Below are 19,191 nucleotides of genomic sequence, written 5' to 3'. Positions count from 1 at the left end.
GGGATAGGTTCTTCCTTCTTCTGAAATTCCTGCATTTTGCAAATAATCAAGACCCAGCATATGACCCAAAAGACCCCAATAGGGACAGGCTTTACAAGGTAAGGCCACTGATTAGAAAGGTGAGGGACCACATGAGGTGGGTATATGCTCCCGATAAAGATCTCTGCGTTGATGAGTCTCTTTTATTATTCAAGGGCAGACTTCTATTCAAACAATGTATCCGAACTAAGAGGTCTCACTTTGGAATAAAGTTCTATGAACTTACTACATCCGAGGGTATTTCTCTTGATTTTATAGTCTACTCCGGTGAAAACACATTTAGAGATCATGATGATCCAGAGCCTCAAATGCTGGTAACTGAGCGAATCCCTCTGAATCTGATCCAACCATATCTTGGCTTGGGCCACACGCTGTGTCTTGATAACTACTACACATCTCCTGCTTTGGCTACCTACCTCCTTGATCACAATACATACCTCTGTGGGACCATCAACCCAAAGGGTGCAAATTATCCTGGTGATCTTGGCACTAGACGACTGGAAAGGGGGTCTTCATGTTTCATGAAATCAAAAACAGGGCACATGCAAGCTGTCAAGTTCAGGGCAAAAAAAGACAAATCAAATGGCAAACCTAAAGAAGTATGTATGTTGACCACAGAGGGAAGTGCTGCTATGTTTCCTACTGGAAAAGATGACAAGGATGGAAATCATATTTCTAAACCTGCCTGCATCATTGCTTATAAACACAAGATGGGTGGGGTTGATAGGTAGATCAGCAATTCCACAGTGTGACTGTGGTGTGGAAGACATACAAATGGTACAAAAAGGTAGCTTTGAGGTTGTTCATGACATGTGTATTGTGTGCGCATAAAGTTCATCGCAAGTTCACGTCGTCTACCAAAGATTTCCTAGCGGACCTCAAGGACCTCCTGGCTATACTTATAAGTTCCAGTCCGAAACTGAACAAAGAAGTTATAAGGACAGACACAGTACAGAGGCTTACAGGGCGACACTTTCCTCAGAAAAGAGAGGCAAAGGCTGGCAACACAGGGTACAGAATGGACAAAATGTGTCGTGTGTGCTGAGTGCATGGACTTACCCTGACAGTCCAAGCCAGCCAGGTCTTCATGCAGATCAGGATTGTTTCAAGGCCTATCACACACAATTTGATTACTCTGTAAGTTCAAATGGAGATTCTTCCGATGGAGACGAGTAATTGTTCAACTTCCATCGTTATTCACGATTCTGGTATCTTTCATACATTCCTGTATTCTTTGAATAAATCAAACAATAAATAATCAAAACTTTGTTCATTTTTATACGCCCACATTGAAATGTGGTCGTATATTGTTGTCGCCCCTGTCCGTCCGTCCGGCGTCCACAATTGCTTGTGGACGCTCTAGAGGCTAAAGTTAACATCCGATTGACTTTAAATTTATACACAGTGTTTAAGGTCATGAGATGAAGAAGCCTATTGATTTTCAGCGATTTCCGATAATTACTGCCAGAGTTATGGCCCTTGATCACTTCATAAATTCTTGTGGACGCTCTAGATGTCAAAGTTAATATCTGATTGACTTTAAATTTATACACAGTGTTTAAGGTCATGAGACGAAGAAGCCTATCAATTTTCAACGATTTCTGTTAATTACTGCCAGAGTTATAGCTCTTTTATACACAGTGCTTAAGGTCACGAGACGAGGAATCCTATTGATATTCAGCGATTTCTGATAATTACTGCCAGAGTTATGGCCCTTTATCACTTCAAAAAAATCTTGTGGAGGCTCTAGAGGTCAAAGTTAATATCAGATTGACTTTAAATTTATACACAGTGTTTAAGGTCATAAGACGAAGAATCCTATTGATTTTCAGCGATTTCCGATAATTACTGCCAGAGTTATGGCCCTTGATCACTTCAACAAATCTTGTGGATGCTCTAGAGGTCAAAGTTAATATCCGATTAACTTTAAATTTATACACAGTGCTTAAGGTCATGAGACGAGCAATCCTGTTGATTTTCAGCGATATCCGATAATTACTGCCAGAGTTATGGCCCTTGATCACTTCAAAAAAATCTTGTGGAGGCTCAAGAGGTCAAAGTTAATATCAGATTGACTTTAAATTTATACACAGTGTTTAAGGTCATAATACGGAGAATCCTATTGATTTTCAGCGATTTCCGATAATTACTGCCAGAGTTATGGCCATTGATCACTTCAACATATCTTGTGGACGCTATAGATGTCAAAGTTAATATCCGATTAACTTTAAATTTATACACAGTGTTTAAGGTCATGAGACAAAGAATCCTATTGATTTTCAACGATTTCTGATAATTACTGCAAAGTTATGGCCCTTGATCACTTTCAAAAATCTTGTGACATTCTAGAGGCTAAAGTTATCATCCGATTGACTTCAGATTGATAATTACTTAATGAGTTGTTACTCTTAATCATATTTTAGTTTATTATAAATGTTTCATTACCAAAAAAAGTAAAAATATGCGACAATACTTGTTGACTGCCCGGACGATTTACCTGCTGTGGGCGTATGTTTCATTGTCTGGCAACCTATCTTATATATATTTATCAAAATCCAGTGAAAAAAACAATATCCCATAAGTATTTCATGGAGAAAAAATTGTTTTTGTCATAGATTTAGTGAAAAACGAGAAAACCAAAATGGCCGCCATGAGATCACGTGACTATATGATTATGCATATTTCCAAAATTCTATTTTTTCCTCTTAGTCCAATCTCATGCCCATCCCAACACACAAAAAGAATTACCCAAAAAGCTTTTATATGGATTGTTTGGCATCTGGTTCAAAATCCCTCTTTTTCGTCAAAAAACTTCTAGCACAGGCAGTGGATTTACATCTAGTGTAGCGTCCAACGGTTGTATCCACTCTAAAATGGGCCCCTCTATCACAATGACTCACTAGTGGAACCTCGGCTACTGATCTGTTATCCAGGGAGGGGTTTTTCTAAGCTCGCCTGGGATCACAACTCTCTTCGGTTAGTAATGGGTAAGTGTCAGCTAAAGAGTGACTATAAAGAATACCTTCCCAGGTTTTTGACCGGGATTTCCAATGATTGAATGAAATACGACTGCAATGTCACCTTGCACAATGTCTCCCCTTACTCAATAACACAAACAACAAAATAAATATTCATGTAAAAATAAATATATATTATCCTCTGATCAAGATCAAATTACAAAATATAACACAAAAATGATAATGATGATAATGATACAAATATCAAACCATTTTCAGGCGAAACGCAAATTATGGTCGACACACAACCGCACGTGTACACGATAGGTAACGATATATGAAATCTGGGAAACTGACACACACGTAATAATGAAACAGTAATATGATCTCTAATATAATAACACTAGAGGTAGTAAAACACTATTAAACAAAATAACTTAGCACCGAACACTCGGAGGGAATCACTGAATCACAAAAGAACACAAAAAGGAACCTTCAGACATCCACTCGCGTTCTAATACTGCTAATTATATTTCGAGCTCTTAATCGAAGATGTCTCGAAAGTGCGCTGTGTGACAGCTTATATACAATATAAAATCTCGTAAAATAACAGGCAACAAGAACTCCTGTAATACCTTGCAAATACGCCTACTCGTGAACGTCACGTTCTTCCGCGAGACTTACGTATATTTATAAATAAATCGAAAGTAGAATAACATCAACATCGAGATCACTGGATAAATTAAGTACATGCATTTAAATTATGGATGAACAAATGAATATATATTAAAAGGAAAATGTGACGAAAGACTAGGGAATGTGGGTGGATAGGGATAAATCTTCCATACCCACGCCTCCGCCCAATGCGTCCAGCATTGCCATACATGGAATTATGAACGAGATATAAAAAAAAGTACAAAATGATGAAAAATTATGTAAATATTAATCTTCTTCAACATCTCCCTTTCCATCGTGTACCATAAACCATCTAACCATCTTCTTCATCATTCATTCCATAACCATACCATAAATTATCTACACCATATTCCTTAACCCATTGTTTCAATTAAACAGCCATAAATTAACATTCATCTTCTTCATCATCACCATCATCTAACATCCCCAAATCAACCTCCCAATCAGCCTCATACACCACAGTCTTCTTCCTTCCATTCTCCATCATCCATTCGACCTCAGTTCTCTTCTTGTACCTTACATAACAACACTGCACTCCTACATCCCTAGTCATCATCTTCTCCGTGTTGGTGCTACCGTCTACCATTCTATCATCAGCTCCATCAACTCCGACTTCTCTTTGCACTACCTTCGCCTGTCCATCGTCATCTTCACTTTCTTCACTGATATCGCTATACAAGCTGAAATCCAGCGTCGGTTCTTCTCCTAACTCGGACACAATCCTCCGTAGGTTGAACACAGAGGTCAATCCACCTCCAGCACCGTTCTCTTTCACACTGTTCTTCTCTACTGTCTCTTCTGTCTCATCTCTTTTATCTTTCTCCCTCTTCTCATTGTCCTTTACTACCTTATCTCTTCCACCTTTCTTCAGAACATCTTCTGTTTTCTCGCCTCTTTTCTTATCATCTGGTTTCTCATCTGTACTTTTCTCGGTTCTCCTATCATATTTCCTTCCGTCATCTCGTTTCCTCTCATCTCTTTTATCACTAGGTTTCTTCTCATCTTTACTTCCACCTTTCTTCTTTTCATCTTTCCTGTCATCTCTCTTTTTCTCATCTTTACTTCCACCCTTTTTCTTTTCATCCTTACTACCATCTCTCTTCTTTTCATCCTTACTACCATCTCTCTTCTTTTCATCTTTACTTCCATCCTTCTTCTTTTCATCCTTACTACCATCTCTCTTCTTTTCATCATTTAGCAATGCTCCCTCGCTCTCCCGTTCTTCTCTCCTCAACTTCTCCATCTCCAACACCAACAATCTGTGTCCAGCTCCCTGTGAATGTCGTTCTAACCTGGAACGTGAGGCAAAGCTTGCACCCGGGCAGTAGGGGCACCGGTACTCTGTCAGATTCCTCGGTGTAGCCATATCTGAAAGAGAAGGAACACTCAAAACATATCCATCGAAAAGTGTAGGGCGTTTGGTCCGCCGTCCACATCTAGTTTCCCGAGGAGCAAAACCCAATGTAGTAAAATCATCCGTAACGTCACTAACACTTAAATTGTCGTGGTCCTGGTCAACTATGTCCACAGGGTCGTTGTCCACAACACTATCGTCATCACTATCAGAATCACGTTGAACATATTTGCGTAAGCGGTCAATTTCGTAATTAATATCAGAACTTTTCCTAAGGACGTCAAAAGGGCCTTTCCAGCGTTTTGCAAATTTATTTGGTATCCCCGGCGTAAGTGTTGGTGTAAAGAGCCACACCTGATCGTCAGGAGAGAGATCCTCTTTACCACTTTTGTGATCGTAATAATTCTTTTGACGGGCCATTTCGACTTGAAGTTGTTCACGAACAAACTGATGACACTCAATTAGACGATCACTTAGATTCCTGCTCCACGAATGACACTCCTCTTCAAACTGGGGTGGACGTCCAAACTGAAGATCCAGAGGGGTGTTAAATTCCCTTCCAAACATCGCATAATTAGGTGTCACTCCGGAAGTTTCGTGCTTACTGGTCCTATACGCGTACATCACATAAGGAAGAAGTTCATCCCAATGATCTCCTTTCTGTTGTACAAATGAGGATAACATGCCTTTGATAGTTTGGTTATTCCTTTCCACTTGTCCATTCGACTGTGGGCGATATGGCGTAGTTCTAGTTTTGTGAATGCCTAATAAGTGACACATTTCTTGGAACACAGAGCTTTCGAATTGCTTACCTTGGTCGCTATGAATCTGTCTGGGAATAACAAACCACACTAGGAATTTTTCGACTAGAACTGTAGCAACGGTTTCCGCTTCAATATTTGGAATAGGAAAAGCATTTGCGAACTTAGTGAAATAATCACACACCACAAGAATATATCGACTGCCATGTGGAGTTGGTGGATCGATTCGTCCCACAATGTCTATAGCAATTCATTCGAAGGGTGTGCCTGCTGCAAATGAAGACAGAGGAGCTTTGCGTTTTCTTAGCTTAATCGCGGCACATTGTTTGCACGAGTTGATGTAGTCTTGTACATCCCGCTTAATGCCAGGCCAATAATAACCTTGTTTTATCTTTTCTTCAGTTTTGTTAATCCCGAGATGCACACCAGTTGGTAAATCATGAGTGAAATGTAACACTTAATTTCGTTTAGAGTATGGAACAACTACACGTTTTAATTCTTGATTGTTGAGTTTATTTTGCTTTAAGTAAAGAACACCGCTCTCGACGATTAAATATTCCCATTTTGTAAGTACTTTTTTAACAAAGCGGCTCTGAGGAGAGACATCTTCCCACTTTGGGTTTTCTCCATTTCCCACCCAGGATTTGATAACACTTATCTCTAGGTTATCCTGCTGCATACGTTCGACGCCATGGGTGTCTATTCCTATCAATTGTAAACGGACTGGCGACTCAGAGCATCAGCATTGTTGTGCACTCGCCCAGGCCTGTGTTGTATATCAAAATTATATGGAGCTAGTTGTTCAATCCAACGTGCCACTTGCCCTTCTGGGTTTTTAAAATTCAACAACCATCTTAGACCACCATGATAGGTCCGCACCACAAATTTCTGGCCATGCAAATAAGCTTTGTAATACTTTACAAAATAAACAACAGCCAAAAGCTCTTTTCGAGTAACACAGTAATTTCTTTCAGCCTTAGACAGAGATCGGCTCCCATAGGCTACCACACGTTCGGCACCTTCATGCACCTGAGACACAACCGCCCCTATACTATAACCACTAGCATCCGTGTCTAGTATGAAAGGTTTCGTTGGGTCCGGATAGGCTAACACAGGACTTTCGGTTAAACGAAGTTTTAATGTCTGAAATGAACTTTCGCACTCATTGGTCCAATTAAATTCCTGTCCTTTTTCAGTTAACTTATTTAAAGGTTTGGCGATATCTGAGAATTCTTTGATAAACCATCGGTAATAGCTACAAAGACCAAGGAAACTCCTAACTTCAGTCACATTCACTGGCGTTCTGCATCCACGTACACATTCAATCTTTGCTGGATCAGTGGCTATACCATTGGAGGACACAACATGTCCCAAATATTTCACCTCATCTCGAAACAGATTACATTTGGAGGCCTTCAATTTTAATCCAGCCTGGCGTAGACGGTCTAAAACCATCTCAATTCTATCCAAATGTTCCACAAAGGTTTGGGAATAAATAATAATGTCGTCCAGGTAAACTAAAAACACTTCCCACTGTAAACCACTAAGTACCGACTCCATCAGCCATTCGAACGTGCCAAGCGCGTTACACAGCCCAAATGGCATGACCTTAAATTGGTACAGTCCTTTAAAGGTGGCGAAGGAAGTCTTAGGACGATCTTTTGGTTCTACTTCAACCTGCCAGTAGCCACTAGCCAGATCCATTGTAGATAACCATTTCACACCAGATAATGCATCCAAAGTTTCGTCGATTCTCGGTAATGGGTATGCATCCTTAATTGTCAATGAATTTAACTTCCGGTAGTCGACACAAAATCTCAAAGTTCCATCTGATTTCTTAACAAGTACGACTGGACTGGCCCAGGGACCACAAGAGGGTTCAATAACACCGCTTGTCAACATTTCATCCACCATTTTATCCATCTGTTGTTTCTGATGAAGGGCTACACGTCTTGGTCGTTGTTTTATAGGTTCAGAGTGACCCACGTTAATGGTATGCTTCACCATATCTGTCCTACCAAGTTCCATATAATTGGCTGCAAATAGGTCTTGATATTTGGATATAAGTTTGTGACTGCGCCTCTCTTTTCTCTATCCAAACCTTCGGCGGCTTTTTTTTACACAATTCCAATACATGGGGAGGTAAACCCACTTTGGGAGGTAACTTTGAACGGTTATCACTGGTATCAATCACATTTACTGGGACAATGTTACCGATTCCTGTATGTTTGTTTAGAAACACATCATAGTCGTTGGCATTCAGGATACGGACTGGAACCCAGGGAACAGAATCAGAAAGTTCACACACAACCTTGGCTGGTAACAAATGTTTTCGCTCATATAATCGTTCTAAGGGCTCTAGCATCACTTCTTTGTGTGAAAATTTACTAACAAACTTTTGTGGAATATATCCGTTCACTAAGACTTCATGGCCAGCAGGTATAACAGTATTCTCTGCGAGAGACACACGACAGATCCCGATTGGACCTTCCAAATGCGTGGCACACTTATCACCATTGATGCTTATAGTCTTATTTTTCAAGTCGAGATGACAATCATGTTTCTGGAGAAAGTCTAACCCCAGGATGCATTGAGAACCAATAACAGCCACAATAAGAGTATGCGAATAAACTTGTCCATAAATTTCAATTGACAATATGGCCTTCCCAAGTACTTGGTCCGTATATTCTTAAGTTGGCCTTTTGTCTTTCGGAATCGAATTATAGGCAGAGTGAGATAGCATACTGACTGTTGCTCCAGTATCTATCAAAGAATTTAGTTTTAAAGAATTCACAATACATTTTACATGTAGACCGGTTTCACTCGGTGGGCCGTGAGATGCCGATCCACTTTACAGATCATTACTTGATTCTACGTGATTTCATTGATTGGGACTTCCAGAAACGGGGCGTTGTGCAGGTTGTCGCCAATTGTTTTTGTCACGTGATCGGGTATAATTTTCTGGAGTGTACTGTTTTTGTCACGTGATCGGGTATAATTTCTTGGAGTGTACTGTTGTCTTGTATTATGATTAATATTGTCGTGTCTGCGTATTTCTAAACCTTTTCCAGTTTGGTTAATACTAGAAGGCGAGGCATCCGATTTTTGAGTAGTTATTAATTGTTTTTGAACTTGTTCGTTTCCTCCACAAGTTTCTTTAGATCCTGCAGTTCACGATTATCAGATGGAAGATCAACACCACAGAGTTGTCCTTTGTTCGACTCGCCGGCAACACGATGAGCATCCAGCTCTACCGCTAGTCTGACCATTTCCTCCAAATTGCTTGGTCTAGACCTTTGAATCTGCCACACCATATCTCTATCATCACAAAGTGCATCACAAAATGCATCTTTAAAAAAGTCTATTCAATAAGTCACAATCCGCAGAAGGGTATGCCATAGCTACTAGCCGTTTCACTGCTTCCCCTAATTCGGGTAAACTCTCTTTAGATTGCCTTTTTCGAGCCTTCAGCTGAGCTCGATAGAGTTGACTTTGGTTAGGTGGCAGAAACCTGTCTTCAAGAGCGCTTATTAATTTGGAATACACTTTCCGGTCCTCCACTTTCATGGACGATAACACTTTCTGGGCCCTACCTTTTGAACTACCAGCAAGATGTAGGGCCATTTCATCACGTGTCCAATTGTTTAGATGAGCACATATCTCAAAATGGCACTTATAGTCCATCAACGATGTAGCACAATCGTAGTCTTGTGGATTTTTCACTGGTTTACGATAATAAACACTACCCATGCCTTGATTATAAGGCGTAGACGTAACACGTGGAGAAAAGGCACTGTTATCTGCATCCGCATTTTTATCGCCACATTTTGAAGGCACAATAACAGCAGGATTAGTGAAATTTTGTTGCACACTATTCTTTATTTCACAGAGCTTGTTCCGATAAGAATCTAATTCTTCAGATATAACTTTAAATTGTTCTAACACGAGGCTATGAAAATCATTATCTCCCTTGTTTGATACAGGGGGGCTTGTGGGGTGCACACATGAAGTAGGATTTGTAAATTGCGACACAATATTTTCATAATTACTTGAAATTTCACTCATTTGTCTCCGGTTATAGTCTAATTCCTGCGAAAGTTTGGTTAATTGATGTAACACCATGTGCTGAAAATCAGAATTGCCTGAATTATCACTGTCCATAGACGCATTCAAATGATCACACAAATCAGCATTTGATCCAGACAAATCACTAAACGTTTTTGGCCTCCTCGTTTTCGGAGTCACATAAGGCTCTATATGCACAGGATTTTGTACAGGAACCACAGTTGGATCAAACACAGGATTTTGTGCAGGAACCACAGTTGTGTCAAACACATGATTTTGTACAGGAACCACATTTGGGTCAAACACATGATTTTGTACAGGAACCACATTTGGGTCAAACACAGGATGATTTTGTACAGGAACCACACTAGGGTGGAGCACAGGGGTACGATCATGGGAAAATGTCAAGTCCATGTCTACCAGACTGTACGTGGTCATAATGTTGTCAAATTAAATATAACACAGAGACACACAGTTATGGGTCAACACGGTCACAGCCGGGAAATGTTGCTTGCATGTATTGAGAAGTGAGACATTGTACACTGAGGGATAATCCAATCCCACCTCTGCCACAAAGAAAACTCTGTAGCGTCCAACGGTTGTATCCACTCTAAAATGGGCCCCTCTATCACAATGACTCACTAGTGGAACCTCGACTACTGATCTGTTATCCAGGGAGGGGTTTTTCTATGCTCGCCTGGGATCACAACTCTCTTCGGTTAGTAATGGGTAAGTGTCACTATAGAGTGACTATAAGGAATCTCTTCCCAAGTTTTTGACCAGGATTTCCAATGATTGAATGAAATACGACTGCAATGTCGCCTTGCACAATGTCTCCCCTTACTCAATAACACAAACAACAAAATAAATATTCATATAAAAATAAATATATATTATCCTCTGATCAAGATCAAATTACAAAATATAACACAAAAATGATAATGATGATAATGATACAAATATCAAACCACTTTCAGGCGAAACCCAAATTATGGTCGACACACAACCGCACGTGTACACGATCAGTAACGATATATGAAATCTGGGAAACTGACACACACGTAATAATGAAACAATAATATGATCTCTAATATAATAACACTAGAGGTAGTAAAACACTATTAAACAAAATAACTTAGCACCGAACACTAGGAGGGAATCACTGAATCACAAAAGAACACAAAAAGGAACCTTCAGACATCCACTCACGTTCTAATACTGCTAGGCTTTGTGACGCGGCCTGCTGACTGGAGTCCAGCCATGAAACTATTCAATTGTTTTTTGGACAACTAGTTTCATTATGTATAACAATCGTTGTTGAACTAAATTGGGAAGGTTTTGATTTGACAGTTTTTACATACTTTTGAAACAGGTTTCGAAGTGTGTTGGTTCTGTTATGTAAGATCTTTTTCGACGTTCCAAAGTAAATATACGGTGCTAAGACCACCTAAAGATAAGTCTGTCACACTTTTTGGGACACAATAGCTCTCTTTCTCATTGAGCTAGAATGTTCAAACTTGGTATAGGTGTTTATTAGGTCATTGCCTTGATGGAGTTCGAGGATGAGCATTTTCTGCTTAGAGTAAGCAGAGATAAGCAATTTGATTGGTTGATGCTTTGAGGCACGATAACATCAAGTTTTAATTAAGTGAGAGTGATGAAACGCCGAGTATAGATTTATTATATCATTACTTTGACTAAGTTCAATGATGAGAATTCTCTGCTTAGACTAAGTAGCGATAAACAGTTTGATTGGTCAAGACTTTGGAACATGTTTAAACTTGATGTAGATGTTCATTAGGTGAAGGGGGGTTGGATGGCTGAATGGTTAGCGTGCGCGCTCTGTATCATAAAGTCTGTCATTGAGTCGACTGGCGTGGTTTCGAATCCCCGGTTGTACATGACAAGGAGTAGGGTCGCCTGTCCAACCTCGTGGGTTTTCTCCGGGGCCTCCGGTTTCGTCCCACTGCTAAAGACCCCTATGCGCAAGCGAATTATTGAAATAAAATTAAACCATATGTTAGTCCCGAAATGACCTAGTTTGTGTCGAGTGGACGTTAAACCCCATTTCTCTCTCTCTCTCTCTCTCATTAGGTGAATGTCTTGACTGAGTTCAATGATTAACATTTCGAGCTAAAGCTAAGCAGAGATAAAAAATTTCATAGGTCGATGCTTTGGGACAAGATAATTTTGATTCTATCTGATAGAGAGTGATGAAACTTAGTGTATAGTTTATAATCAGTTTGATTGCTTGATACTTTTGAAAAAAATAAATGTGCTATTAATCAATATTGTGTCATCTATTTATTTTGGGATTTCGGTGGGGGACATCAGCCTCACTGTTGGCTTGTTTTTTTAGCTCGTTCTCTGTCCATCTCTTGCAAAATGTGGGCGTATCTTGCATGGCAACCGCTTGTTATAGAAAAGAGGTTGTATATTGTTGAGGCTGCATTGGGGCCTAAAGTTCTCATCGCTGTTGGTTAATACAAATTTGGCGTCCAGTGCATTGTAATATGGTATTATAGACAGATTTATCTAATTAAGTTATTTACATATGAAATGGGGTTTAACGTCCTACTGTTCTGCTCCTATGCTGAGCTAATGAAGACGGGCATACGCCATACAGTGTGCTATGAGGGAAATTTTGCCCAGGCAGCGGCACTATCGCCTACTCTTATATCGAATTCCAACTGCCAAGGAATCTTTTATGTGCATTCTAATGTATACACAGGACCTCAGTTTTTCGTCTCATCCGAAGGACTAGACAGCTGTCCTTGTCAGGCCCTCCGTCCTGCATCACTGACAAGGGGGAACCACGCCGGAAAATCTCGATGAACTTTCTCGGCCAATGCAGGGATCGAACACTCTACTTCCGGGCTAGCGAGCCAGCGTCTTACCCACTTAGCCACGTGATCCCCTATTTACATATGAAGGTGTAATATAAAAAAAGGAAAGTGGGTAAAAAAAAAACATTTAAAAAAACAAGTTCTTGTATATCAAAGTGTCACTTTAACACACGGTGTTAAAATCGCTGTCATGAGAAGAGAGGGCGAATCATCTTCTCCCTTTGTCATAATAAAAACTAGTTAAAACAGAAGGTCCAGGTGATTGATGTTTGGTGTCATCAGTGCAGATAGAAAATAAACCGGGGGTGGGTGAGAATCCACTTGTTTTATGCGGAAAAAGCAAAGTTCTCGCAGTAAAAACCACACAACTCATGGATAATTTATATATTAAAAACTGTTTGTACAATTATTTCCATATAGTTCAAAATTTCAAGTCCTTTAAACTGTCCATTAAAGTTTTCCTTGTTGTGGATGACTTTTTCCAGACAGAAGTTACCAGAAAAGTTCTCATTCGATCGTCTTTAGTTTTATCCATGAGGCAAAGAAGCGTATTGATTTTCAATTTAATAAATCTTTTTGACACTGTAGTCGGTAAAGCTATCATTCGATTGACTATAATTGATGCACTCTTTCCATCTGGCCCTTGATTTATTTGAAAAATGTCTGGACGCTCTAGATGTTAAAGTGATCATCCGGTTGACTTAAAATTTATAAATATTATTACCGCCCTTGATCACTTTTAAAAATCTAGTGGGTTCTCTAGAGGCTATAGTGATCATACAATTGACTTTGAGCTTATGAAACGAAGAATCCTATTGTTTTTCAACTGCCAGACTTATGGCCATTGATCATTGCGATAAATCTTGTTGTTATCTAGAGGGTAAAGTTATCATCCGATTGTGTGAAATTTATTCACACTTACGTTATTGTCCTTGATCTTGTGGATGCTCTAGAGACCAAATAAAGTTATCATCTAATTGACTTAAAATTTATTTACATTGGTTACGGTCATGAATCTTATTGATGTTCAGCAATTTTAGGTAACTACTGCCAGATTTATGACCCTTGATCACTTTGAAAATTTCTTTCCGATTGACTTGAAGTAATTACACAGTGTTTATAACAATAAGAGGATACTTTGAAACGTCGTGCTTTTAGAATAAACCAGTGATTGTTTCCCATAAAATCTGTGTTCTGTTTATGTCAGGGCTCACACTGGCCTTCAATTTTTTTCTGCCAAAATGAATGATTATTTTTATATAAAAAATGTTCATATTTTTTTTCCGCCAACTGGAAATTTTATCTGCCAAAAATGTGTGATAAAAAAGACAACATCTAACGATTTTATGTCTCAGCTAGGCTTATTAATATTGTAAAAAAATTACCGATATATACAATACAATATACAACAACTTTGGATTTAATAAGATCCTTTTTTTTTGGTGACTTTAGTCTATTTGAACACCGTACTGCACTATATATTTTCAGTATTTACATGTCAGATCTCATTCAAGGATTGCCAATTTTCTATAAATTTATGTGTTGCGTGTACAATAGGCCTATAGTTAATTTCAGGTACTGTAAAGGTATCAGAATCTGAATCGCTGATAGAAAGATATAAATTTTGATTTTATTTGTAAGATGCTTACAATTATACCAGTCGTTCACCTTTAGAGCATTTTGGCGATATGATACATATGGCGAAATGATTTCTCGCTCAAAAGAATCGCCAGTACTGCAAAACATTATCGCCAAAATTATCACCAAAATCAAATTTTAATCGCCACTTTCATATTTTTATCGCAAATTGCGACTTTGGCGACCGACAGCGTGAGCCCTGGTCTATTTGTTTTCCAATTGCTAAATGCCACTTAAAGATTATGTTTATGTGAAGAAGCCTATTGATTTTAAGCGATCTTTCAATAACTCAGAAAGCTAAATTTATCATCTGATTATCTGCAGACCTACTTAATGGATTGTTACTCTTGATAAGCTTTTATGTGATGGATAATGGCCGAAGATTGTCCATTATGTAAATATAAAGAACAACTGAGGGGCGTTAGCCCCAAAGTTTTTCTTTGTATTTACATAATGGACAGTCGGAGGCTATTATCAAACTTGAAACATAGCACCATAGAGATACAAATAATGGATAGTTTTCTAAAACAACAAGCCATAAAATAATGGATATATTCTTAAAACAACATGCACATGCTCATGAATGCATGTGACAAAACACTCCAGTCATACAAAGCAAGCATACACAGACAATCCAAAATATTCTACATGGAGACGACATGTTTACAACACAGTCGAAAACAAATATTAATAATGAGAATATATTATGTGATAAGCATTTGGATACCGATTACATTGGTAATGTACTTGATATGGAAGATAATAGCCGTAAAAATTGTGATGTTCTTGATGTGTGGGATAATAGCCGCAAAAGTTGTGATGGAAAAGCTGCTCAGAGAATGATTTAGATATTGATAATTTTCTTAATACTGTAGTTAATATGGAGGGTACTAGCCCTCCATACTCTGATATAAGTGACAGGACACAGGATCAAAGGCACAAACCAATTCACGAAATTCAAACTCAACTGTCATTATGGTGTAATGGTGATATATTTGAACGTTTTTTATAATCGGATAAAAATTGTGACCTGCATAGGTTCCACAGGCTCAAAACACGTTTTTTTTTGTTCAATCCAGGGCCATAATCCAGGAAGTTACGGTCCGATGCGCCAATATCGCAATGAATCGATATCTTTGGATTATAAACACACGTTAAGTTTCACCTTAATGGGCTAATAATTGTGACCTCTAGTGTGTACTGTCATGGGCCGTAATCCACGAAGTTACGGTCCCATACAAGCCAATATCGAAAGGAACCGAGATCTTTAGGATATATACATATATTTCAAGTTATGACCTATAGAGTGTCCACAAAGAAGATGTGAAAATGTGGGCGTATAAAAACGTATCATCGATCTAGTGCCGAACGTACTATTAAACGGATAAGTGACATGTAACGGACGGATTTAAGTGGAATTCTTTATGTAGACAACACGTGAAATCAACATTCGGTCATGTGACATTTCGGTAACTATGAGGTTTTAAAGTAATTTCATGTTCTGTAATTTAATTTGTTCAGAGAATAAATTATCCCAAAATACATATTCATTTTTCAGATACGTGTCTATTATTGGTATTTTCTTAAACAATCGTCTATTATTTATAAAAGTGTCCATTATTTATAAAAGTGTCCATTATTTATTGAAAATAATGGACAGTTTTATAAATAATAGACGATTGTTTAAGAAAAGCGTACATTCTCCTATATAATGGTTAAAAATATCAAAGGGTGACGTCATATCTATGTTTTAATGTCTTGTAAATGCTCACAACACCCATAAAAGAGTAAATATTGTGATGGTTTGGACATCTTATCTGCTGTGGGGCTATGTTTTGTAGTAGTTTACAATTACAGGCTAAATAAAAAATATTATGGTTGAAATAATGTTTTCTTCTTTTTCTTTCAGTCTGAACGTAAACCTCCTCTTCCTCCACGAAATCGTGATTCCTCACGGAGCAGAAAAATACTATCCGAACTTTCACGTGATAAAGTTTGACAGCACCAGAGAAATGTTTGAGGGGGTTTTTTTCAAATACCTTAAAGGGGTGTGTGGCAGGAAAGTTAATAATGATGTTAATAATAATGATGATAATGTGAATCAACATGTACATAAACTATGTACATTGTAGATCAGCCTCCGGTATTCAGTGAAAGCAATGGTTATCTGTTTTCTTACTAACTGTGTTTTACGTTTAGTGCAGTTTCAACCAATCACAATTGATGGATTTAGTTTTCATTTTTATACGCCCACATTGAAAAGTGGTCGTATATTGTTATCGCCCCCCGTCTGTCCGTTGTCCGCTGTGGACGCTCTAGAGGCTTAAAGTTAATATCCGATTGACTTTCAATTTATACACAGTGTTTAAGCTCATGAGACAAAGAATCCTATTGATTTCACCAATTTCCGATAATTACTGCCAGAGTTTTGGCCCTTGATCACTTTGAAAAATCTTGTGGACACTCTAGAGGCTAAAGTTAATATCCAATTGACTTCAAATTTATATACAGTGTTTAAGGTCATGTGACAAAGACGCCTATTGATTTTCAGATATTTCCGATAATTACTGCCAGAGTTATGGCCATTGATCACTTTGAAAAATCTTGTGGAACGTTCTCGAGGCTAAAGTTAATATCCGATTGACTTTATATTTATACACATTGTTTAAAGTCATGAGACAAAGAAGCCTATTGATTTTCAACGATTTCTGATAATTATTGCCAGAGTTATGACCCTTGATCACTGTGAAATATCTTGTGGATGCACTAGAGGCTAAAGTTAATATCCGATTGACCTTGAATTTATATACAATGTTTAAGGTCATCAGACATAGAAACCTATTGATTTTCAACGATTTCTGATAATTTTCAACGATTTCCGAGTTATGGCCCTTGCTTACTTTGAAAAATTTTGTGGATGCTTTAGAGACCATAGTTATTATCTGATTGATTTTATATTTATACACCATGTTTACGCCTATATATAATCGTTTTGATTGGCTTTAGATTGATACACAGAGTTTAAGGGCTTGAGACGAACAAGTACATGTATATTGATTTTGAACGATTTCCGATTATCGTGAAAAATCTTGTGGATACTTTATGACCATAGTTATCATCTGATTGATTTTATATTTATACACCATATATACTCCTATATATAATTGTTTTGATTGACTTTGGCTTGATACACAGAGTTTAAGGTCTTGAGACAAACAAGTACCTGGTATATTGATTTTCAATGATTTTTGGTAAGTTGAACATCTAAATCCATGGTATTAAATGTTTTGTATACTAATCGTTAGCATAGGCCAAACAAATTCTAATGATTTTCTGATAATTACGTAATGAATTGTTACTCTTAATCAGATTTTAGTGTATTATAAATGTTTCATTACCAATAAAAGGAAACATATGCCACAACTCGTGTTGACTGCCCAGATGATTTAGCTGCTGTGGACGTATGTTTCGTTGCCTGGCAACCTATCTTTAAAATTATTTTTTAAATTTGAAAACTGATAGAATAATCATAAATTTTGAAAATAATTTTAGTGAAATTTGTGAAAGAAATGTTAAAAGTTTGGATCAAGTACTGCATAGACCAATTTGTTTTATGTTCATACGTAGTTTGAGCTATATAGTTGTCACACTGTCAACAATTGGCTTGGCACAAATTCTGTCAATATTTAGAGTTCCGTGATGTTTCTGTCTAGAGTTATCCCCCTTTTTCCAAAAATATTTTTGAATATAATGGAATCTAGAGTTTATTTCACAGATTCGTTTCAAATTTAGTGTGAAGCATTGTGGTCATGAGAGGACAAACTCTGTCAATATTCAGCATTCACAGACCTTCTGTTCAAGAGTTATCCCCCCTGTGTCTCAAACCTTGTGAACACAATAAACACCTTAGCATTGAATAGATTCTTTTCAAATTTGGTTCCAACTTGTGTGTCCTCTGGTTTCCACCCACTGCTAAAGGCCACTACGCGCATGCGAATTATTTAGATAAAATTGAACCATATGTTAGTTCCAAAATGACCTAATTTGTGTTGAACGGACGTAAATATCTCTACAGTTCTTAACAAAATCTTCAGGGGAGGATGAACCCTATTGAAATGCATGATCTTCCTACCAGAGTTACGGAAATGTGGTCATATATTGAAATTTATATATATATATATATATTGTAAAAGATTAAGTAGAAAATACCATTAAAGAAATTTTATTTAAATGCCTAAATGTTTCGAGAGTAGGTTTTCAAGGCAATAATAGATAATGGCGTTATGTCATTATGTAGCGTCATTAAGGAGAGATAGTTACAATAATTTTTCATAAAAATTAAAACAAAATAATATCACTGCTTAAGTTTGGGTTTGAATTTGTTTATAAAATACTCTTCTTTAACTCTTAATTTTGTGATATTATTATCAGACAGTTTATAAAAGGGGAAAATATGAAAATGTGGCGATTTATTTTTAGCACCAAGAAAACGGAATGGAAATACAAATCAGGACTCGAACATGGTGAACAAGAACACGGATAGAGGTAAACAATATTTCAACGTGAAAAATAATAGCCATAACAAGTCCACCCTAAACAGGAATTTAAAAACTAATGATAATAAAATAGAAACAGATATTTTTTTTATAAAAGTATGGACACCAAACAATATTTATATTTTGACTCTTGTCATCCGAGTCATACCAAAAAAGCATTGCCTTACAATCTTGCAAGGAGAATCTGTACACTCGTCTCAAATCCTTTAACTTTAGATCTCAGATTATCCGAATTACGAACCTTTCTACATGAACGTAAATACCCATTAACTTTAATCA

The 19,191-nt window shown here is 37.7% G+C and overlaps 1 protein-coding gene across 5 annotated transcripts in view; it reads left to right on the top strand.

Annotated features, from left to right (window-relative positions):
- The window catches only part of LOC126825386 (serine/threonine-protein kinase BRSK2), a 695,489-nt gene extending 676,921 nt beyond the window's left edge, over positions 1-18,568 (top strand). For all 5 annotated transcript variants that reach the window (XM_056101811.1, XM_050555009.2, XM_050555005.2 and 2 more), the window contains one exon: positions 16,266-18,568. In XM_056101811.1, the coding sequence (XP_055957786.1) occupies positions 16,266-16,355 (90 nt within the window). In that variant the 3' untranslated portion in view covers positions 16,356-18,568. The remainder of the gene's footprint in view (positions 1-16,265) is intronic.
- The last annotated feature ends 623 nt before the right edge of the window (positions 18,569-19,191 follow it).

The sequence above is a fragment of the Patella vulgata genome, chromosome 6 (genome assembly GCF_932274485.2).
Source record: "Patella vulgata chromosome 6, xgPatVulg1.2, whole genome shotgun sequence".
NCBI lineage: Eukaryota > Metazoa > Mollusca > Gastropoda > Patellidae > Patella > Patella vulgata.
This window is presented reverse-complemented; position numbering and strand designations above follow the sequence as displayed.